At 42.0% G+C, this 25,141-nt stretch overlaps 1 protein-coding gene across 1 annotated transcript; it reads left to right on the top strand.

The window, feature by feature from the left end:
- Positions 1-433: 433 nt before the first annotated feature.
- Positions 434-25,082, top strand: smc5 (structural maintenance of chromosomes 5). The gene is made up of 24 exons (XM_020457291.2): positions 434-674; positions 11,460-11,601; positions 11,731-11,783; positions 11,875-12,037; positions 12,158-12,292; positions 12,420-12,560; positions 13,037-13,198; positions 13,589-13,660; positions 13,770-14,025; positions 14,158-14,312; positions 15,121-15,234; positions 15,408-15,502; positions 15,589-15,721; positions 15,870-16,043; positions 16,347-16,516; positions 18,418-18,541; positions 18,655-18,777; positions 18,860-18,988; positions 19,089-19,184; positions 19,263-19,367; positions 19,660-19,779; positions 23,760-23,939; positions 24,039-24,134; positions 24,204-25,082. Exons 1-24 carry the CDS (start codon positions 520-522, stop codon positions 24,333-24,335), a joined length of 3,225 nt encoding a protein of 1,074 aa, XP_020312880.1. The 5' UTR covers positions 434-519; the 3' UTR covers positions 24,336-25,082.
- The last annotated feature ends 59 nt before the right edge of the window (positions 25,083-25,141 follow it).

The following is a 25,141-nucleotide window of genomic DNA, read 5'->3' as shown; positions in this document are numbered from 1 at the left end:
CATTTTTTTAAATAAAATATAAATATAGAACAAAACACACATCATGACAAAAGAGTCAACACTACATAAAGAGATACCTAATAAAACAACATAGCAAGGCAGCAACACATGACAACACAGCATGGTAGCAACACAACATGAGCAGCAATAACAAAGCATGCCTTTGTCTTATGACTTTGTCTTCATTTTTAAAGGTCTACAAGAGTATTGGCACATATTTTCTGGAACTATAGCTAATATTTTAAGAATATTTGGTATTGGTGCACCTCTTACTGTATTCTGACTGACACTATCTGGCAGACAGAGATACTTCATTACTGTAATAAACTCTCTTTGCTGTAGGCATGAAACATAGGGCGTTACTGACACCTAGTGGACATGAGCTGCATGTTGTGTTGTTGGTGAACTACGCTACACGTGACCCACCTTCTCCAATCATCAATCGACAACCGTCCATACTGGGCGCGCGAATTCCACTGAAAGACTGCTAGCACATCTTCGAAGTTTTAAGTCAGCATCATGGCTTCTGCGGGCAAGAAAAAACGAATAAGTAACGTAACGAACACACAACCTTCAAATAATGGAGCAGGTTCGTCCTCTGGTACCGTTGGAGATGGCCAGGTGTCTGGATTTGTCGAAGGATCCATCATTCGCATCACAATGCAAAACTTCCTGTAAGTCAACTCAACTGTAACATGTTTCCAAACACGCTAGCTAGCTAGCTAGCTAGAAAAAAAGCTAGCTAGCTATTACGGCGTGATAGCAATTTACCTAACGTTGGATAGCATATAGCAGCGTCTGTGAATGGGGGTACTAACTAACGTTACCTTTAGCGCCAATTGACTCGTCTCTTCTGGCGGTGAGAGTCGTAGAGCCCCGACGCCTGCGCTAATTAAACGCGTTGACATGCATTGCTTGCGGTGTGGTTTTGTAAACATCGGGGACGTATGTTTCATATCGTCGAGAAATCATTTCCACAAAAAAAGTTACTACACACCTTTTAACATTACAGGGTTAGGGTTCCGACACGGCCATATTTCCATGTTAAAGCTCCTGTTTACGGAAAATAGGTCGGAAGATATTTGACAACCTGTTTGACGCGACGATGGTGTTGTCGAATTCACATCTCTAACGTTAAAAGCCTATCTAAACCGATATGACATCAATATCGATACATTCGTAAATCAACTTGTAGTGACACAACACACTTTTTCGCCATGAGCCGTCCATTACCGAGAACCTCATACCGGATTTTAACAGGGTCGTTAACAGTTTAATTTTTAAATCCGGTATTTGTTGCGCCTTCCTAGCTCAAATTCTAGACGTCCGATTAAAAGGAGACTAGAGTAGGCTGGCCACATTACATTTTTAACAAACCTTTTTTTTATACTAGTTAATTGCATCTAGCCATGGAGCCCAGTTTCATAATATTGCCGTATGTTCCAACTGCTTGCCGTAGTTTCGAAGTAATCGCGAAAAAGCAGGCCTTATTTTATGATATTTTTCATCCTGTCAACAACTACTTAGTTATATTGAGCACGGTGGCACCAACACTCATTCCGAAAATTCTATTCCGAGCAAATTGTTCTGTTTCGCTAATGCCGGTTTAGCTATTGTTAGCAATTAGATTTACCCACATAAACCTTGAATGTTTACCTCAGGTAAACTGACAGCGTTTTGCAGTTCTTAATCTTAAAATCTCTTCATATACTCTCCAGGAAGAATATTACACTTTAAAAAGCGACATAGTAATTTTCATACATTTTTGGAATGTTTGGTAAATATGTATACTAAGGCATTTGTGAAAATTCTATAGCAATATAGAGTGGGATAGTGACCTTGAGTTTGGCCAATTAATAGACACTGCCATAAATACAAATGTCTGTCTTGACCAGGACCAGTCAGATCAGAGCTGCAGTAGGCCTTTATTCAAACAAGCAATTTGCCACACAGGCCTGCCATCATTCACTTTCAAGTGGACTGTGTGTTTACAGGCAGTTGTGACTTTAGATCATTAGAAAGCATTCGCCAAACTACACCTCAATGGATTTCTGTCAATACCACGGGAGTCCTCTTACATTTGAACTTTAGTCCTATTGATCAAACAACCATGAAAAGGTAGGCTCTCTCCCTTATTTATGCACATCAACAAGATAAGCAACTAATGCTAGCCAGAGCAAGATGTGATTATTAAATCTTATGAAGGAACATTAGAGAAACTTCTAAATCTTTTGAGGCTAGTTGGCCATCAAAATTTCACTGATAAACGATGGGGAATTCTAGCCTACTCGTCCTGCAGCTTGCCTGCCAATGCATTCTTGTCCCAACCAACCACCGAAGCTGACTGGTTAAAGTTCAAGCTAGCCACTTCCAAACATAAATGAGCAAACCCCTCACTCTGACCATTTTACATTCCCTAGGAGAGCTTGTTAGCTAAGCTGTTTACAACTTATCTAGGGCATTCATGACTAAACTTTTTTTTGTGCCTACGTTTACTAACACCAGTAATATTCAGCGGGTGTTGCACGTTTGTAAATTCATCAGTTATTCTGTGCTCTGGCACAATGACGAGTGCTCTGAAATCGGAGTAGATAGCCAGAGTGAATTTGTGAAGGCAAGAGATATGCTAACTGGATAATGTTCAAGTTCTTGCTTGCTAACCAAATGACACCTGCATCTAGCTGTGTTTAGCCACCAAAAAATGAGGGGAAATTCTGTCACTCACTCCACTCCTCCAACTACATGACATCCTCGTAGCAGCTAGCTATCTAGCTAATGTTAGGCTCTGTGTTTTTAGCTTGCTACATAAATGGATACGCTAGCCTATTAGCAACGTGATGACTGACTTGTGATCATTACCCTTGCTAGTTTGATTGTATTGACATTCCCAGCCTTAGTTATATTTATCAGTTGTTGTCCAAAATATCGAGTCATTGACACTGAAATCTGAAATGGTGCATCCCGAATGGAGGCAGTAAAAAATGTACCAGGCCAGCTGTGATATACAACCTGTTAGTAATATTTTCTTTGACTACCAACAAATGTATTTGAGTTAAACTACGTTGCAAACTGGATGCATGTTTTGGATTTAAAAAAAAAATTGTACCGGCTTTTCACTCTGCCATTTAGGTTAGTATTGTGGAGTAGCTACAATGCTGAGCCATCCTCAGTGTTCTTCTATCACATCCATTGAACTCTGTAACTGTTTTAAAGCCACCATTGATCTCGTAGTGAAATCCCTGAACAGTTTCCTTCCTCTCTGGCAACTGAGTTAGGAATGATGCCTGTATCTTTGTAGTGACTGGGTGTATTGATACACCATCCAAAGTGTAATTAATAACTTTACCATGCTCAAAGGAATATTCAATGTCTGCTTTTATATTTATTTTACCCATCTACCAATAGGTGCCCTTCCTTACGATGCTTCGGAAAACCTTCCTGGTCTTTGGTTTAATCTGTGTTTGTAATTCAATGCTCGGCAGAGGGACCTTACAGATATTTGTCTTTGTGGTACAGAGATGAGGTAGTCATTCATGTCAAGCACTATTATTTCACACACTTATGTCACTTGTTAAGCACATTTTCATTCCTGAGCTTATTTAGGCTTGCCATAAAAGGGGTTGAATACTTATTGACTCAACATTTTGTTTTTAATTCATTAAAAACAATTCCACTTTGACATTATGGGGTTTTGTGTGTAGGCCAGTGACACTAAATCTACATTTTGAAATTGGTTGAACACAACAAAATGTGTGAATACTTTCTGAATGCGCTATGTGTGTGTGTGTGTGTGTATACTTTTGGTCACGTAGTGTATGTGGACACCTGCTCATCGGACATCTTATTCTAAAATCATGGGCAATCATATGGAGTTGCGCCAACGTCCAGCCGACGCTTAGCGTTCCGCATGTTGTTCTTAGGCTTGTGCTCGGCAATGGAAACCCATTTCATGAAGCTCCCAACGAACAGTTCTTGTGCTGTTGTTGCTTCCAGAGAAAGGTTGGAACTCTGTAGTATGGGTGGTAACTAGTGGTGCAACGGATCACAGAACTCGTTAAGGATCGGATCCCGGTTTTGAGTCAAGGATCGGATAATTTTTCGGATCAGCAAAAAACTGGGGGAGACAACTTTTGCATTCCAATTATTACTTAAATAACACTTCACGCAAGGAACTTAAGTGTTTAAGTAAATACTTAAAATAAAATATTCAATACTCAATTGTTAAATTAAAGTGCAATATGAGGCACGATACCTTCTTCCGAACAGTAATGAATGAAAAAATTGCCTGTCAACATCATTAAAAAAATAATTTTAAAAAGTAAAGTAAGCAAAGCAGACCTGAGCTTATAACTTCAAATTCTTTTTCAAAAAGATGTTGATGTCTACATTGTCTGGGGAGAGTGTAGAGCCCCTTTGCAGTCACTATATCCCCTGTCCTCTCGCAAGTACCTGAAGTGCCAGGCTCAGCCAGGTAGCGTCTTGCCATCATGGCAATGTAAGGGTATTTACACATTGCTTTCCACCATGCCAGTGGATCACCATCCACTGGAATGCCGCTTGCTGCCCTGTAGGATGCCTCTGCATCTTTGATGGTGTTGGCAAACGTCTTGCCTGTGTCCTTGTTCAGAGGTCTCCCCGAAAAGCCCCTTCATGGCCAAATTATTTTGTGGATATTATTTATTTACTGTCATATTTCATAGAACTATAATTGTGGCAATAACATTTAATAAAAAGCCATTCTTATTCCAAATCAAATGGATGATTCTAATTGCAATAGCATAGACTACGATTAGACTGCAGTATATTTATTAAGTTATTCACTTATTTTTTTACCTCCTCAGTGGCCACAATCTCAGTGGCGCGATCACTGTATGTCCTCCGGTGTAGGGCAGGGTCTAGGTGAGACAGGGACTTGAACCTTGGATCCAGTGCAGGTGATCTATGAAGGTAGTCCTGTACGTTACGGGGTTATCTGGGGTTCAGGTCCTCTCTAATGGCAGCCTTGACATCTCTAGTGTTGGTGCTGTCTTCCTCACTTGGGCCCATGGATTGTAGAATCCTTGTTTTCAGAGGTTAGGATCATGGACACAGACGGTGGTGCAGTTTCAGTGCTCAATTTGGATATTTTCCTGTTCATAAAGATCTGGCATGATCTTCATACTGAAGTGGGTGTGCGATGGGATTTCCTAACGTGGCTCAGCACTTTCACCATATTTTTAAACCCTTTGTTTTCCACAACAGAGTATTGCCTCATGTCTGCAGCGATAAACATCCCAATAGATTTGGAGATTGCTTTAGTCGGGTCTGATTTTGCAGCAAAGGGCTTCTTAAATTCCGCGGTGAGAAGTTGTCTCTTGGCGGAGTTGCCTCCCGTCACTGACACAACGGGGTGATGATGCTTTAAATGGGTGTCCATGCTCTATGTATTTCCATGATTTATACGGCTTTCTTGTGGCGCAATGCCTAAACACCTTAATGGTGTTGTCCACCACCCTTCTGTCATGTTTGACAGGGAAGCCAAAATGCTCCCATACATGAGACTTAAATCGAGCAGGAGGCTTTTCCAGTTCTTCAGCTCCTCCCCCTTTTTTCCTTTGATTTTTGCAACGCGAGCATCCAGGATTGATTCGGTGGGATTCAACATGCCCCGTTCACGTGAACAGTACTCAACTGCTTTTTAAAAACAATCAAATCAGGCTTGGTATACTGGCCATATACCACACCTCCTCTGGCCTTATTGCTTAATTATCCCTCTGAAGAGTATGAATTAGGCTGTTTTGAGAAGGGGTTGAATCCTAAGCAACTACACATAGTTAGAAGTCCAATACCAACATAGCTACTGTAGTAGGTCAAAGCTGTGTGCTGGAAAGTCTTGGTAGAGTATGGGTGGAATTGGCATGGTGGTGCTCGTTGTTACTTAACATTAATCTGAAGACTTATCTAATCAACTAGGTTTAATTGTTACCCTTTAATTAATTTTTTAATTAATCAGGTAAATTACCTCATTAGAATCTGGGGCAACATGAGAGCGGTTCTTTAGTTACCATCTCCCGAATGATTAAACTCTAAAAGGTATTTTACCTATCACATCTATAAACAGTCAACTTATTAATCATAACCTTGTATCATATCATTCTGAACAGTCGTAACCTCCTTGCATCTGTAAAAAACGTAGCCTTACGATTCAGTACTACACATTGGTTTATTTATTTATTTATTAGCTAACTAAATGGAGACACAAGATTAACCTACACACTTAATACGTTAACAGGTCCCTAGCGGACTGATAACATTATGGCTGCTTGTTACAAAAGACAGAGGGCGAGACACTTAACGTTGGTACATTTTAGAAACTACTCTCACTTACAGCACTCCTTTACTTTACACACAAACTGCCACCCGCTTGGAGTAAGAAATCATTAATGTATTTACGTGAAAATGCCTTGGTTCGCTGTGTATCTCTGAACCGTGCCACCTCTCTGAACCGGGCCTTTTCACAGCATGCTTCATGCTTGTAAGGCTCTTGATTGTCCAAAAGGGGTCCCCACCCGTCTTCTGTTTTCCTCTGCAGTCGTCCAGTACCGGTGATTTGTCGTGTAGTCCTGAACAGAACTAGTTTATTCTACTTCTATTCGCTCCTGAAGCTTCTTTTGAAGGTAGGCAAGCCAGCCGTGCCGATGGTTCCCAGTGGGCTGATGAGAGTAGCGGAAATACGATGGTTTGAAAAGAGTAGTAGAATGGTCCCCGTAGGTGAGGGGGTCTGGTTGAAGTTACTTATTGCAAAGCTGATCTGATCTATTTGGATCCTCACTGGACAGTCATGACATCGTGAATTTCCTTTTCTTGGCTTCAGACCAATTCCTATTCTCACTGTAGCTATCTGCCTGTGACTGTGTAAACGGAAGACTGACACCACAAACCTGTTGTCACTACAAAATCGGTCTGTGCTATCTGGAAACCCTTGACGTATATCCAATATAACTTTACCTTTGTGCAGAACTACTGGCTCTCTAAAGTCGGGTAAACAATAGTTTCCTGTTGATGTTTTGTCTCATTTCGAGCAGCTTATTCAACGTTGGGACTTGTAAGGAACATGTACACGATTTTGCAGACATTAGTTTCAGGCTGTATTAAACCAATTCCTTATATATTGCAGCCTGATTAATCAGACTAGCTAGCTGTGAGATGTTGCTGTTTTGCAGAGACGCCTGCTTGGACATGGACAACCGAGTCAAAGATTATAATAAATAATCTGTGACCGAGTCTTGTAACCATCTAGCTAGGTAGCTAAATGTTGCTCAATTTGCATGTGTCCGACAGAGGTTGTTTTATTGTAGCCAAGGCTAGTTAAAAATCTTGGTTGTGAGGTGTCCTGTTCTTTCGACCAATCGATTGGTCAAAATGGTTAACCTTATTCTCCATATATAGTTTGAATAAAATCAACTACAGATTCACAGAGCTTGTCTGATGCTTTAAGCACGCTGTTTAAGTAATTACGACACAAAAATTACTAAAGAACCCGCTGGTTACACTGTGTTTAAAATAAATGACAGCGCGTGCCTGTGTGACTGGTGCAAGTTCTCTCCTCCCTACTGCAATGAAAAGGCACCACAGCACAGCAAGTGTTTATTGCCCGTGCTGAAGCAACATAATTTCAGCCATTTAGTTTGTTTCTTATTTCTGACTAAAGTTCTCATACCGAAATCCCTATTTTTGTTTAGGAAAACCTTCCCAGCCCTTGCTCTCTTTACATGAAACATGTGAGCATCGCATGCATGTGACCATAGGGCCTGACCTATAGCCTATCATAATCACATCAATAAATTGGTTATAACAAACTCCGAAGACAGTAACACGTGACAGCAAAATGGATGTGGAAACTTGAAACTGGCAAATGTTTACAGGTTGCTCAAGAGGAAAAGGACAAGTCAGATCTGTAGAAGACATTTGCCTTAGTTGCAGAAACTACTGGAAATCAAGAAAAGGGAGGGTATATGCGTGAATATTGTGTGCCAAACAGTTGCTGTTAGATTACAGTATAATTTTTTTGGGGGGGGGCATTTGGAACAGTAAACAACACCAAATAAGTGTACCAGGGAGTCTGTTCTAACGGGGGGGAAAATATATAAAAATCCTTCATTACAGCAGACTAAAAACGGTTGCATGCATTTGTGAATTGCAGTTTATTTGTTTAGGCTAATTATTCAAAGTTACCTTTCAGTTTAAAAAAATAAAACACTTGATTGCATTTCAAAGCATGAATGTGTCGTATGCTGTGTGATGACATGAATGTGCTGTGTGATGACATGAATGTGCTGTGTGATGACATGAATGTGCTGTGTGATGACATGAATGTGCTGTGTGATGACATGAATGTGCTGTGTGATGACATGAATGTGCTGTGTGATGACATGAATGTGTCGTGTGATGACATGAATGTGTCGTGTGATGACATGAATGTGTCGTGTGATGACATGAATGTGTCGTGTGATGACATGAATGTGTCGTGTGATGACATGAATGTGTCGTGTGATGACATGAATGTGTCGTGTGATGACATGAATGTGTCGTGTGATGACATGAATGTGTCGTGTGATGACATGAATGTGTCGTGTGATGACATGAATGTGTCGTGTGATGACATGAATGTGTCGTGTGATGACATGAATGTGTCGTGTGATGACATGAATGTGTCGTGTGATGACATGAATGTGTCGTGTGATGACATGAATGTGCTGTGTGATGACATGAATGTGCTGTGTGATGACATGAATGTGCTGTGTGATGACATGAATGTGCTGTGTGATGACATGAATGTGCTGTGTGATGACATGAATGTGCTGTGTGATGACATGAATGTGTCGTGTGATGACATGAATGTGTCGTGTGCTATGTGATGACATGAATGTGTCGTGTGATGACATGAATGTGTCGTATGCTGTGTGATGGCATGAACAAATGATTTTATTGATATAGTAGCCTATATATATTGGAATATAGGCTTAAGACTAAACCGGTTGCGCTCTTAGTGGTTATACAAGGCTACAATACAAAGCCTACTGATGATAACATTACTTATTATAATCATGATCATAATTGTAATAATGAGCTCAAGAAAATGGAGTGTATAGGCGCGAGAGCTGTGGTACATGTTTTTGTTATTTTATTAGAATCGCTGTTGCAAAAGCAGCAGCTACTTTTTCTCTGGTCCACATGTGACAAACAGGTGCTGTTAGATTACAATATTATTTTTCTGCCTGTTTGGATCAGTGTAAATAACACTAAGTAATACCAGTCTGTTCGAATGAGAAATTGTGAAGCCTTTATCACAGCATAGCAAAGATTAAAAACAGACTAAAATGGCTTTATCCAACATTTTGCCGTTGCATGAGGCTCGGCGCACATGGAATCAGTAGGTTATTCAACAGGCACCCAAAGCAAGATCTGTCTTATTTCTGTAGATACAGTACCAGTCAAAAGTTTGGACACCTACTCATTCGTGTTTTTCATTTTTACTACTTTCAACATTGTAGAATAATAGTGAAGACATCAAAACTATGAAATAACACACATGGAATCAGGTAGTAACCAAAAAATATTTTATATTTGAGATTCTCCACCCTTTGCCTTGATGACAGCTTTGCACACTCTTGGCATTCTATCAACCAGCTTCATGAGGTAGTCACTTGGAATCCATTTCAATTAACAGGTGTGCCTTGTTAATTTGTGGAATTTCTTTCCTTAAAGTGTTTGAGCCAATCAGTAGTGTTGTGACAAGGTAGGGTTGGTATACAGAAGAAAGCCCTATTTGGTCAAATACCAAGTGCATGTTATGTCAAGAGCAGCTCAAATAAGCAAAGAGAAATGACAGTCCATCATTACTTGAAGGTCAGTCAATCCCGAAAATGTCAAGAACTTGGAACGTTTCTTCAAGTGCAGTCGCAAAAACCATCAAAAGCTATGATGAAACTGGCTGTCATGAGGACTGCCACAGGAAAGGAAGACCCAGAGTTACCTCTGCTGCAGAGGATAAGTTCATTTAGAGTTACCAGCCTCAGAAATTGCAGCCCAAATAAGTGCTTCAGAGTTCAAGTAGCACACGTCTCAACAACTGTTCACAGTAGACTGCGTGAATCGGGCCATCATGGTTGAATTGCTGCAAAAAAATCACTACTAAAGGACACCAATAAGAAGAAGAGACTTGCTTGGGCCAAGAAACACGAGCAATGGGTATTATACTGGTGGAAATCTGTCCTTTTGGTCCAAGTCCAAATTAGAGATTTTGGGTTCTAACCGCCATGTCTTTGAGATGCAGAGTAGGTGAATGGATGATCTCTGCATGTGTGGTTCCCACTGTGAGGTATGGGGGTGCTTTGCTGGTTACACTCTCAGTGATTTTATTTAGGGTTCACGGCACACTTAACCAGCTAAAGTTCAGCATTCTGCAGCGATACACCATCCTATCTGGTTTGCGCTTATTCCCACTATCATTTGTTTTTCAACAGGACAATAACCCAAGACACACCTCCAGGCTGTGTAAGGGTTATTTGACCAAGAAGGAGAGTGCTGTAGTGCTGCATCAGATGACCTGGCCTCCACAATCACCTGACTACAACCCAATTGAGATGGTTTGGGATGAGTTGGACCATGAGTTGGCTCAGCATATTTGGGAACTCCTTCAAGACTGTTGCAAAAGCATTCCAGGTGAAGCTGGTTGAGGGAATGCGAAGAGTGTGCAAAGCTGTCATCAAGGCAAAGAGTGGCTGCTTTGAAGAATCTATAAAATATTTTGATTTGTTTTAATAGTTTTTTAGTTACGACATGATTCCATATGTATTATTTCATTGTTTTGATGTCTTCAATATTCTACAATGTAGAACATAGTAAAAATAAATAAATACCCTTGAATCAGTAGGTGTCTACTTTTGACTGGTACTGTATATGGATGATTTTATAAAGCCAGGCACATTAATAAGAGTTTTGCTATTGATTATAGACCTAATTAAGTTCGTTTCCTCGTCTCTGCTGCTGTTGCACTACCCCATTGTTCTCAATCCCAATATGCTGGTTAACTTTGCTATTATGCACATAGCAACATAGGGAAAGGCACCAATTCTACAGTGAACATATCCAATGTGAGAGCTTATTTGCTATAAAATAATATCTGATTGATTAGTGTTGTACCATTATTTTTACATAATTTATATATACAATTTCTGTATCACATGTCTTAGTGATGGACTGTGCCATCCCCGTGGCCTCCGCAATAGATTAATCCACTGAGACGGGTGCGAAATATTGCGACTGCTCGACTAAAGAAATGCTGTTGGTCAACCGCGATATCGACCAGTCAACTAAACGGAGTCGGCCCTACTCTGCTAACTGAATGTGCTAACATTGGCTAATAAAGTTGCTGTACTTAAGTTAAGCTGACACACTCCCCTCTACTTCCCCCACAGGACCTATGACCACTCCATAGTTCACCCTGGACCAAACCTAAACATGATTGTGGGGGCCAATGGAACTGGCAAGTCCAGTATTGTCTGTGCCATATGTCTGGGTCTGGCAGGAAAGACTGCCATCCTGGGCAGAGGGGACAAGGTAGTTGGCTATTTATTATTAACTGTCCTAGCTAGCTACACTTAGGATATGTTGTCAAACTTTCCTTTGAATGATTTTTCATTATTGCATATATGACAGTATTGACTTGTTTTTTTAACCTCTGACTAGGTTGGGCTGTATGTGAAGCGTGGGTGCAACAAAGGGTCGGTTGAGATTGTACTGTAAGTTTGTTTTAGATTATTCAGAAATGCCAACATGGATTCCCTCTGTCTTTGTATAATAACATTGAGGGAACCCTACCTGTGTTTTCAGGCACAAAGCCAAAGGGAACCTGGTGATCAATAGAGAGATCCATGTGGAGAATAACCAGTCGACGTGGTTGCTTAATGGGAAACACTCCAGCCAGAAGACTGTGGAGGAGGAGGTGAAGGCTCTACAGATCCAAGTGAGCAACCTCTGCCAGTTTCTGCCACAGGTGAGTGTAAACTTGGAGGTTGTCTTTCTTGCTCATTTACTTGTTTGTTTTTTCTTACTCGATCCACTCATGTCAAACTTCAAATTCTCTGACCACCGTTTGTGCCCTGTGACTTTGCAGGAGAAGGTGGGTGAGTTTGCCAAGATGACCAAGATTGAGCTGCTAGAGGCCACAGAGAAGTCAGTGGGACCTCCAGAGATGTATGAGTTCCACTGCGAGCTCAAAACCTTCCGCACCAAAGAGAGGGAACTGGAGGTGAGAACAGTTTTAGTTCTAGCTCTGGATAAATGAAGATAATTTTTTTCTTTTATAAAGAAGCTTTTGCTGCAGTGTTAATGGCTCAGGGAGAGTAAGTTCTAAGGTAAGCTGTTTTGTTTGGTAGAATGTGTGCAAGGAGAAGGCCAGCGCCCTGGAGAAGTTCAAGCAGAGGAACGAACGGAACAAGCACGACGTGGAGCGCTACTACGAGAAGAAGAGACACCTGGACAACATAAAGATGCTGGAGAAGAAGAAACCCTGGGTGGTGAGTGGTCATAGAGAGATGTGACACCTGGGTCATATTTATTAGTTCACACCAACGTAAACAGTTTATTTACTCTACAACAGGGGTATCCAACCCATTCCATGTAGGGCCTAGTGTCTGCAGGTTTTAGTTTTTTGCTTTCAATTAAACCCTAGACAAACAGGTTAGGGGAGTTCCTTACTAATTAGTGACCTTAGTTCATCGATCAAGTACAAGGGAGGAGCGAAAACCTGCAGACACTCGGCCCTCCGTGGAATAAGTTTAACGCCTGTGCTTTACAATGTGGGGGAAACGGTTTATTGCAAAACATTTTGCTACAGTGTGCACTTACGAATACAACCCTATAGTCATTTATAGCTTGTTAAAAGAGCCTGGACATGGATAGATACTCCTCCATTTAAAAACAAAATGAATATGTAAATATGTTATGTCAGCATTCATGTTAACAATCTTTGACAACCCTCTGTTCTTTCCAGGAGTATGAGACTGCCCGTAAGGAGCTGGAGGGGGTGAAGAAATCAAGGGAGGATGCCAAGAAGCAGCTGAAAACTGTGAGGGAGTCCCAGGCCCCCATGCTGAAGAAAATCCAGCACATCGACAGTCAGCTGAGGCCCATCGAGAACCAGATGAAGGACAAGGTCAGAGACTGGCTCCCTGGGCTTTGTAGCTGGGCTGGATGGAGGGAGAGGGAGGTCCATTTAGCTCCAGGCTCGCAGCTTATACCTTTTGAGACTGGGCCTTGGTGAAAGCATGTGTTGTATTTACTTGGTGGGTGATACTGCAAAAACATTTGGGAACCACTGTGTACACCATAGACAACACAGTGGGGTGGCAGGTAGCCTAGTGGTTAGTGTTGGGCCAGTAACCTAAAGGTTGCTGGATCGAGTCCCTGAGCTGACAAGGTAAAAATGTCTTGCAGTTAGCCTACCAGGGAACAGTGGGTTGTCATTGTAAAAAAATGTGTTCTTAACTATCTTGCCTAGTTAAATTTAGACTGGTGCTGGTGATGCATCCTTGTTGTGTTCCAGACGGTCAGCATCAGGGAGGCCTCTCAGAAGTGTAAACAGAAACAGGACCAGCTGGACCGGAAGCACAGAGAGGTCTGGCACTTTTCTTTTTTCTTAAACACATTTTTATCTATTTCTGCCTTATTGATACCAATGGAAATAGAATGTTTTAAATAAGTTTGATCCTCCCCTATCCCTCTAGATTGAGGATATCAAGCAGGCCTTCAGCCTGAAGCAGACAGAGGCGGCGGACCGGCAGAAGCGAATCAGCAACACCCGGCGCATGATTGATGACTTGAGGGCGGAGCTGGCCAACGTAGGTGACCAATCAGACGTGACGCCGCGGATCAATGCAGTGAATGCGGAGCTGAGGCGCATCCAGGAAGAGAAAGCAAAGATGGAGGGAGAAAAGGCCGACATGCGTAGGGAAAAGGACAACTTGAACGGAGAGTGTAGACGTAAGACACACAGGGTCTGGGGAGTTCTGGGTCTCAAACTGTCTTGGCACAGAGGCTCACTGCACCATTTTAACCATGGTGGAGCGTTACACGTACCATTTGACTTGGTGTAACTGTCCTTGTTTCCTGTAGTGTTGAAGAACAGGCTGAGGAGTCTGGATGACATGATGAAAATCAAGGAGGAGAAGCTGAGAGGGCGCTCCAAGGATACCTACGCTGCCGTCCAGTGGCTGAGGCAGAACAAACACATCTTCAGTGGCAATGTCTATGAACCTATGATGCTAGTGGTGAGGGCACGCTACAGGGATTGTTAAGGCTATATGGAACTAATTCTCTCCATATACTTTGAAGTGTCATTGTCAAGCGCCCCTCCTACTTTTCTTTGTTTGCTGTTTCGTGGAGACCTATCTGAACTTTGAAGTTTTCTTTGATATGTTATCAACTAATGCTTCATTCTACACCCCAATATCCTAAAATGGCCACAGTAGAGTACCACAGTATGAGTCATAATACCCATTAAACCTAGCAGTCCAAGGAAATGGTTCCAACTGTTTTTTCCACAATAAAATCTTTCCCATAGGGTATTTTAGAAACGCTTAAAATAAGGCCTGTGTTTCATGCAGGCTTAGCCTGGTGTGATGTTTTAAACTGGAAATCTCTCTAGGACAAGGGGACTTGTCCAAATCAATATATTCACCAGTATTTACACCCCCCGAAAATGGAATGCTAATGTGTCTATCATAAAGATCTACAAATGCCATGATGAGCTGGACAAGCCTGCCGAATCGACGCAACTATAAGAATCTCGATGAAGTGTTTGTTGGCTAAATGTAGTAATTAATACATTGACTACATTTCTTTTAGTCTTTTAAAATTCCCTAGGTGAAAAATGATTGGAACCATTCCCCATTTGACTGCATTGTTTTAAGGGTATTATGACACCTCCACTGTGGGGCTCAATTCCTGTTGCTCTTTTTATTTTTTCATTTGAATGAAAAGACAACTTGGTTTGAAGAACAGCATGTATGGCTGATGTGTAAACATAATTTGAAAGCCCATATGTAGCCTTTGAAAAAAATGTTCTGCTCTTTTCAGATTAGTGTCCGCAACCCTAACCATGCTAAGTACGTGGAGAACCACATTCCATTCAATGACCTGCGAGCCTTTGTCTTCCAGAAGAGGGAAGACATGGAGAAGTTTATGATGGAGGTGAGGCGGACCTGTTGGTAAAGAATAGAAAAAGTAATACTCAGTCATTGCACTATGCTATGATATAGAACCCTCAGTTTTTAATGTGACCCACCTAACCCGGCCATAGTTATAGGCTTTAATTAAAGTAATAAGTGCGTCAGTAAGAGTTCTAATGATGGATTTGTCCTCAGGTGCGTGACAGCCAGAACCTGAGGGTGAATTCAGTCTTCGCTCCTGAGGAATCCTGCGCCACCCGCGCTCCCTCCCGACCCATCGAGTCTCTGAAGTGAATAGTCTTCTCGTACTGTCCCAAGATGGAATGTAAAGGTATCAACCCTATACCTAACCCTTTTTGTCTTTTCTTGTCTGTAGGCGTTTTGGGTTCTTTGCGTACCTGCGGGAGCTCTTTGATGCTCCAGAAGAGGTTATGAGCTACCTCTGCAACCAGTACAAGGTGCACGATGTTCCCGTGGGAACGGACCAAACCAAAGCCATGATCAAGACGGTACGTTCCATACCCTAGAGTGCCTGAGAGGATTGAGAGTCCTAAATGTCAATGAATTACTTCATTTTCATAGCTTATTTAATTTCTGAACAGATTGGAATCGAAAGTAAGCTGATCCAAACTCTAATCCTTTGACCATATGTCTCAGGTGATTGAGGAGCCCTACCTGAAGGTGCTTTACACAGCTGAGGAGAAGTACTCCCTGAAGAAGTCCTTTTACTCGGGCAAGACCAGTACCAGTAACTCTGCCGTGCGGCCCTCCCAGTACCTCACCATGGCCGTGGACGCCGAGGAGAAATGCCAGCTGGAGGAGCAGATCAGGGTGAGGGCAGAGACACCTGTCAAGCACCTCCCCCACTTGGATAAAAAAAAAAATCCAATAAGTGATGAATTTGAAACGACACCTTTACACTAGCAATAAACTACACTTGGCCTTTTACACCAAAGAGGACCTTTTCAAGAGTTTGACTTAACACCTTAGAGATATCAGACACTCATAGTTGCATAATGATGTAAGTTGAAATGCATAACCTGCAGTGATGTTGTAGTAATAACCAGATGTTTAGCAAAGCACTGATATAGCACTACAGCTTGGAAATTAAGTGTAATTTTTGGCTATGCATAGACTGCTGAAAAGAGCATGCAGGCCATTGATGTCCAGATGAGCGCCATGCAGGAACGTACTGCCAAACTGGATCACTGTGACAATGAGCTACGGGCCCAGAAAAAGGGGCTCTCGGAGATGAAGGGTAAAAAGAGACAGTTGGAACAGAAGATCAGTACCAAGCAGGACAGGTGGGTGGCACACACACAGGCCGTGTCCGAATACCCATACATGTGTCCTAAATAGTAGGTTGTTTGGGTATTGGGGGGGGGGGGGGGGGGTGGTGGTGGTGTATGTGTAACATTTAATTAACTTCTTAGGGATGAGATGGGATGAAATCCCATTAACGGGATCGATTTGACAACAGCCAGTGAAAGTGCAAGGCGCCAAATTCAAAATCTCATAATTCAAATTCCTCAAACATACAAGTGTTATACACCATTTTAAAGGTAGCCTTGTTGTTAATCCCACCACAGTGTCCAATTTCAAAAAGGCTTTACGACGAAAGCATACCATGCGATTATGTTAGGTCAGAGGCTCGTCACAGGAAAAACAGCCATTTTTTCAGCCAAAGAGAGGAGTCACAAAAAGCAGAAATAGAGAAAATTAATCACTAACCTTCGATCTTCATCAGATGACACTCAGGACTTCATGTTACACAATATATGTATGTTTTGTTCGATAAAGTTCATATTTATATCCAAAAATCTGTTTACATTGGCGTGTTATGTTCAGTAATGTTTTGCTTCCAAAACATCCGGTGATTTTGCAGAGAGCCACATCAATTTAAAGAAATACTCATCATAAATGTTGATGAAAAGACAAGTGTTATACATGGAATTAAAGATATACTTCTCCTTAATGGAACCGCTGTGTCAGATTTCAAATAAGCTTTACGGAAAAATCACACTATGCAATAACCTGAGAACAGCGCTCAGGCACCAAAACAAGCCATACAGATACCCGCCATGTTGTGGAGTCAACAGAAGTCAGAAATAGCATTATAAATATTAACTTTGGTCTTCATCAGAATGCACTCCCGGGAATCCCAGTTCCACATGATATGTTTGTTTTGTTCGATAAAGTCCATTTGTGTCCAAATACCTCCTTTTTGTTTGCGCATTTCGTTCACAAATTCATGAGGCGCAGAAACACTTAGTCCAGACGAAAAGTTTAAAAAAGTTATATTACAGTTCGTAGAAACATGTCAAACGATGTATAGAATCAATCTTTAGGATGTTTAACGAATCTTCAATAATGTTTCAACCGGACAATTCCTTTGTCTTTATAAATGAAAAGGAATGTAGCTCACTCGTTTTTTTTTAGCTTGTGGCATTCTGCCAGACCCCTTAGTCAAACAGCTCTTATTTGCTCCCTCTTCACAGTAGAAGCCTGAAACAAGTTTCTAAAGACTGTTGACATATAGTGGAAGCCTTAGGAAGTGCAATCGGACAAAATGTACACTATCTTGGATAGGAAAAGACCTAACCTACAAACCTCAGATTTCCCACTTCCTGGTTGGATTTTTTTCTCAGGTTTTTGCCTGCCATATGAGTTCTGTTATACTCAGACATCATTCAAACAGTTTCATAAACTTCAGAGTGTTTTCTATCCAAATCTATTAATAATATGCATATCTTAGCTTCTGGGCCTGAGTAGCAGGCAGTTTACTCTGGGCACCTTATTCATCAAAGCTACTAACATTTTAATATACTGAACAAAAATATAAATTCAAACTGTCCAAATTTCAATGATTTTACTGAGTTGCAGTTCATATAAGGAAATCAGTCCATTTAAATAAATGAGGCCTTTATGTATGGATTTCACATGACTGGCAGGTGCACAGCCATGGCTAGGCCTGGGAGCATAGGCCCACTTGGGAGCCAGGCCCAGCCATTCAGAATAATTGTTTCAGAATTATGTTTTATTAGACAGATACTCCCAGTTTCATCAGCTGTTGGGTGGCTTGTCTTAGCCGATCCCGCAGGTGAAGAAGCTGGATGTGGAAGTCCTGGGCTGGCGTGGTTACATGTGGTCTGCTGCTGTTGTTTTTCTCCTCTCACACACCATTTCCTCTTGTGTGCGTGTGTAGTCTTCGGCAGATGGAGCAGGGGGGCATTGACCTACAGAAGGCTGAGGAGGAGACCAAGGCCCAGATCTCAGCAGTCAACTCCCAGAAGGTGGCCATTGTGGCTGAGTTCATGGCCCACATGAAGGTACACAGTCACAGGTTAATGCTGAAGGCTCCAGATGTACAGAACCTGGGTGGTGTATACTGACTGCCTTAAGTCTCTCTCTTTATCATTCTCTCTTTTCCCTCCGTCTCTAGCTGAGGGCTAAGTTGAGTATGGAGAAGGTGTACATGGCTCTTGAGACCGTGGGCATGACAGCAGAGAAGACCAAGCTGGAGACTGACTGCAGGGAGGGCTCGGCCGAGCTCAGGGTCCTAGAGGTCAGGTCACGCACTCATACAATTTCACACATTAAGTTGTCATCTGTACTCACTGTGTGTGTTTCCTCTTCTCCCCTCTCAGCAAGCGTGTGCCATGCTGGAGCAGCGCAAGGCCCGTCTGTTGGAGATGTGTAAGGGCCTAATGAGGAGGGCCAGGGAGATCTGTAACATGGACCCTGGGGAGAGTGCTGTACCCCCAGACCTACACACAGTCAGTATAGTACTGCACATCTCTACACTGAGTCCTCCATTCATTCTACCAGTTTTAATGCATTCATTAATTTGTGAATTTCTTCATTTGTTTTCTGTAGGCCTTCAGCCAGCTGCCCGACACTATGGATGAGATAGACGCCATGTTGAATGAGGAGAGGTCCAGGGCAGAGTGCTTCACTGGCCTCAGTGAAAATGTAAGTCAGAAGGCTCCTCAAAGCGTGTGCACGTATTGATTCTGCCTCACCATGTAACAATGCCTCCCCCCTCCCCAGGTGGTGGATGAGTACAACAGGAGAGAGCAGGAGATCAAGAACCTGGAGAAAGAACTGGATGAGAAGAGCAATGCCCTGAAAACCTACAGACAGAACATATCAGAGGTACTCTAATGACAGATTAGTGAATCAGTCTGTGCCAATTCTATCATTTCAATGCTTTACAAAAAAAATTCCTTCTGAAAATGCCTAGCAAATCAGTGTTGGATAGTGCATGTTTGAATTCATTATGCCAATGGAACCAAGTGGGGAAGGACTTACCTGAATTTATCCAAAAGAAACTCTTGTTTTTAAAACTTTCCGTTTTGCAATTGTTTGGACTAATGATTACACCCTAGGTTTGATGTCGTCTACAGAGATGTTTCCCTCCTGAAGACTTCTCTCTGTGTGTTGACAGGCAAAGGAGCGCTGGCTGAATCCTCTGAAGCAACTGGTAGAGCAGATCAATGACAAGTTCAGTGATTTCTTCCGCTCCATGCAGTGTGCCGGGGAGGTGGACCTGCATTCAGAGAACGAGGTAAGGCACGCCAAACACCTGCTGTATCCTCTGTCTGGACTAAGGAGGAGGTGCCTGAGTGTCGTCTTAGATGTTTGTGGGAGCTCTAGTAGCAGTCACATAGGGTTGGCACCATACCAGTGTTAACTCGAAATGACACAACAACAAGGTTCCAGTTTAACAATGTTTACTAAAACGTATTAGCACACTACATGGTTGTGATTGCACTCAGGCCAGGTTCATCAACAACGAGAACCCTACGCAGGCGCACTAATAACAGAGTGATAGCCCCATAATAACAGAAATATAGGGATACTTAAAACATCAACTTAACAATCTTCCACTTTTCTTTAAAGACAAAACATCAACAACATAATTAAATGTCCAAGTATTATTCAAGTCCCCCATTACAAATGGGTTGTGTGACAGTTTATTTGTATTACTCAAGCTGCCACTTTCCATTACTGAGTGCCTGTAGGCACAGAAGACTGCTGGATGCGCCCTTTTTATTCAGTCAGCAAGCTGTTTCTTTTATGGTCGACCACAGAATCCACTGGATTCTCTGTTTGTGTAAATTCCTTGATGCGGCTAATCTCAAGACGAAGTCTTTTCTCTGTGACAGACTTGGTTGACTTCACAGCATCAACTAAGGAGTAGTTGTCAGTGACACAAACTATAGGTAGAATGTGCCGTTTTTGTCTCACCAGTGGTGAGCTCTGAGAACAGAGTTGCAAGAAAGATGGCATTGTCAATTCCATCCGCAAGAGCAAGTGTTTCTCCAGCCAGTGTGCTTCGGACAACCCTTCTGATTCTTTTTGACTGCCAACGGATGGGTGAGAATCTTCCTCCTTCACCCATTAACACGATTAGATGTCCACCTTGTGTGCCTCCAGTGATGCTTCCCTAGGGCACCTTAACGCTGAAACTAGTTGTCTTAATCTGTATCTTTTCCAACATGCTGAAACTTGAGTTACTTGTTGTGATTACAGTTTATGAACTACTTTGTTTGCTTCATGAATGATTTGTACAGTGGCGTGTTGTTGGATGCCAAGTTGCAGCCATCAAACATTACATCAGGTCTACTCTATCTTTGACCTCAATTGATCAGCTTCAATTCCACAGAGAGGGGAATTCCTTTGTACGGTTCTTGAAGAATCCATGTGGCTAGGTTAAATTCTTGATTTAGCTCTCCTGTTGCATCAGTATTGTTCCGTCAACTGTAATAAACTCTATGCCAACATAACAATTATCATGCTCCTCACGGCCGACCTGGAAAACAGCTTTGAAGTGTGGAATCACAGTTGTAGCAAAGGTCTTTGAGCCACCCCAGATGAAGTCATCAACATGACAGGCAAGTACTCCAGTCACATTGCAGTCTTGATCAAGCCAATAGAAGACTGCAGGATCCACTTGTTACATGTTTCCACCTGTACTCAGAATTGTTGCCTTGACTTTGTTGTACCGGTAGAGTGATGCATCTGCGAGACCATGCATACACTTTTCTCATTTCCACATTGTTCCTTTGCTCTTAGCTTCAGACGGCGGCCGGATGTGAATGTCCCCTGACAGCTGTTCCCTGCAAAAATGCAGATTTGATATCTATGGAATGACGGTTCCATTTTTTTCTGGCAGATCACTGTCATCATGACTCTGAGGCAAATGTCTAAGTCTTTTGGGAGTTGTTTAGCAGCCAGCTCCTCAAAACCTCTAACCACTAGCCATGCTTTTGGCACTATTTCAGTTAAGGACTCTTAAGGGTACACACCCACCTTGATGAGACACATTTTTGGCCAATGTCTTTGACTTCCTCAAACACTTTTTTTTTTCTCCAATTACTGAGCTCATCAAGCTTAGCTGAGTCAAATGACACATCCTTTGTTTCAAGTACATCATTTTCAATGTCATTCTGTTTTTTGTTTTTTTCCATTGGTTCAATTCTGAGATGATCTACAAGTGACGGGTCAGCTGACCCTGTTGTACCAGAAAGTGTAGCTGGTTCAGAGTACTGCAAGTTGTACCAGTTCTGCTGTTTTCCTTTGGCGTATCCTGCTCGTCCAATGACTGTTGCTGTATGCGGAGTACCACTTTCTCTGTCCATGTATTTAAGTTTGTCCAGTTTTCAGATTAGAACAACCATGTTGTCTTAACACATGTGGCTGTTGAATGTTTTCCTCATTTGAACGCGCAACAGTATTACCTGTGGCATGGTTGAAGGTGTCTTCTCCATTTCCTGTGTCAGTTTGTGTCCATATCATTGGATGTGACATCTGGTAGGTTTGTGTCTGTTAATGTATCCTTTTTGTCATTTGTCATTAGCAGGCTGATTCTCAGCAACAGACCCTCCATCTTGTTGATCGTTTACTTTCCTTGAGTGACGCACCCTGACAATGGTGCCTCACAAATATCACCACACCATCTTGGCCAATGACTACTCCCGGTCCTTTCCACTCTTGACAGTCAACTCGTTTGTAGTACACGCCATGTGCTCTGTCTGTCAGAATCTCATTTTTACATGGACACTGATGTCTTTTGTCTAAAATGTTTACACAATAGTTGCCTGAGGTAGTAAGTTCAAGGGTCACTGGTTGTTTAAACATCACTGCCTTGTCAATTTTAATTCCTAGTACATCCCCTGCCTTCTTGAGGGAAGCTTTACTTAATAGTAAGGAGATATCTGTAGGGACATCTGTTTCAATGTGACACTTAGTCTGACCAATTTTGCTGGTATTTGACTCTTGGTAGAATGGACGATTCTCCCATCTCCAAATTTGAAAGCTCTGTTTGGTGTGCCAATCATGTTTTGTACTACTTTCATGTTTAGTTCACTGACATGGCGATCAAGCCATTTTGCACCACACACTATGTGTGTGCACATGTAGTATCAATCACAACAGATCCTAAGGATTCAACTATAAAGATCTCCGTATCAGAAGCAGCATTTGCTACGAAATGGCGCCCTCTTCTGGTTGTCTTGAGTATGTGACTTGTTGGTGCCTTTACTCTGCTGCTCAGTGTAATATGCTGCATCACTCACTTGCATTCCATCTGTTTAATGGCGTGACAGACGTCTTTTCACCCAAAAAGTATTTTTAGTGCCGACTTCATTGACTCAAGTCAGCACAGTACAAGCAGTCAAAGCCAACTGTTTCTCCCTACCATCCAGACAGGTAGTATCTAGCAACTTGAAAGCTAACACTGCATCCGGGAGAACCATGTCGTACTTGCGCATCCTATTGCACCTCTGTTCAAAATCAATGAGGTAGTCCATCATTGCAAACGAAATATCTCTAACACTGTCAAAGTTTGAATATGCCTCGTAGGCACGACCTTTCTCTTTAAAAACACTTAATCCAGTGCTCTAATCAAAGTTTGCATACCGTCATCCTTGTTCAAATCCTCCAGGGATATTTCCAGTTCTGTCTCTCTCGCTCTTCCATCGAGTGATAATACCACAAGTGCTGCCTTTTCCCGTCCAGATTAGTAACCCGTGTCTAGATTCCATGTTAATTTTTCTTGTCGAACCGAGGTGGCACTCGAAATGACACAACGACAAGGTTCCAGTTTAACAACATTTACTAAACCGTATTAGCACACTACGTGGTTGCCATTGCACTCAGGCCAGGTTCATCAACCACAAGACTCCTGCGCAGGTGCACTAATTAACAGAGCGATAGCCCCGTAATAACAGAAATAGAAGGATACTTAACTTTAACAACCAGTATTGTGATTTTCAGGGGTATTGTGGCAAAGAAACAACATGAAGTGGATTGAATTTCCTGATGAAAACAGTCCTAATGTTGGAAACAAAAAGCCTTATGTTGTCACCCAGAATCACGTATCTTTTCCAAGCTATAGCACACAATATTTTACATACAGTAGGTTTTTTTAAGGACCAAATAGTTTAGTCTCCTTTCTTTCCCTTTTTGCCAAGGAAAATCCAGTATCGTGACAACCCTAAAAGTAGTAAGTCTGTCTGTCTTACTGATGTCTGCTCCCTGCAGGAGGAGTATGATAAATACGGGATCCGTATCCGGGTGAAGTTCCGTAGCAGCACGCAGCTCCACGAGCTCACAGCACACCACCAGAGTGGAGGGGAGCGCAGTGTCTCCACAATGCTCTACCTCATGGCCCTGCAAGAGCTCAACCGCTGTCCCTTCCGAGTGGTGGATGAGATCAACCAGGTATGTAACACACACCAACTGCTGCCTGCTTAAGTGGTAAAATCACTTGCACATCCAGACTGTATTCACACAGGCTTTGTTTCTTCCTATTCTACCCAGGGTATGGACCCAGTCAATGAAAGGAGAGTCTTTGACATTGTTGTACGGACAGCCTGCAAGGAGACAACCTCCCAGTACTTCTTCATCACACCCAAGGTAAGTGTCACTGCAGAGGTGGTGACTTACTAGTGATTGTTGTGGATTAATGTTTGTGTTTTTCTCCAGCTCCTTCAGAACCTCCAGTATGCAGATGAGATGACTGTCCTGTGTGTCCATAACGGACCTCACATGCTGCCCCCCAACAAGTGGGACGAGAAGGCCTTCACCAGACGCTGCCTCCGCCGCAAGGGCAAATAGTGAAATGACCAGTTCATGATTTTCTGAGCTCTCATTTTTGGTTTGACAGAAAAGATTTGTTGACACAATCATTTTGTTTGAGGTTTTTTATATACACTGTTTAAATAGATACTTTGTAAATACTGTTTGATATGCATTGTTCAAATGTTATCTTTGAGATTGGAATGACTCCTTTTCGCAGAGTCATTCCAATCTCAAAGATGACATGCTAATTGTGAAGATGCAAGTGCTGTTCTATTTTGGGTTGAGCAAATTAATAGTGGATTAAATGTTCTTGATGTGAAGCAGTCAGCAGGGCATGAGATTTGTTTTTTTAATCTAATGGTCTTTGCGTAGTTCTTAGGACATCATCAGTGTGAAATCAACAAGTTTCACCCCCCTCCCTCCCATTCTATCAATGATCCTTTGATCAAATTAGATACCTTTAGACCATTGAGGGCAACAAAATACTTTTTTGCTCATCACCTCAAAATGTGATCACACAATTGTACTGGAGTTGACAACTTCCTATGCAAATGGGCCACGGTGTAACAGAGTACCATTTGATTTGTTTAACCCTTATCTTTAATATTGTAATGTTTCTGTGCTTTTTTTTTATTTTTTACATTTCAGAATAATGATCAATGACAGGAGTGATATTCAGTCTGCATAGATGACACTTTTTTTATGCTACCCAAGATTACTTCTATTATTTAATGGTGTTCTAGTAAGCTATTGTGCAAAGTAAACAAGTTATTACTCAAGTGACTTAATTTACTCCTGTTGTGTGTTGTTGGGGCACCATGTCCAAGCCTACGACTGATGAC

Source organism: Oncorhynchus kisutch, linkage group LG23, assembly GCF_002021735.2.
Source record: "Oncorhynchus kisutch isolate 150728-3 linkage group LG23, Okis_V2, whole genome shotgun sequence".
NCBI classification, from domain to species: Eukaryota; Metazoa; Chordata; class Actinopteri; order Salmoniformes; family Salmonidae; genus Oncorhynchus; species Oncorhynchus kisutch.
The sequence above is the reverse complement of the archived record's forward strand: the minus strand, read 5'-3'. Positions and strand labels throughout refer to the sequence as shown.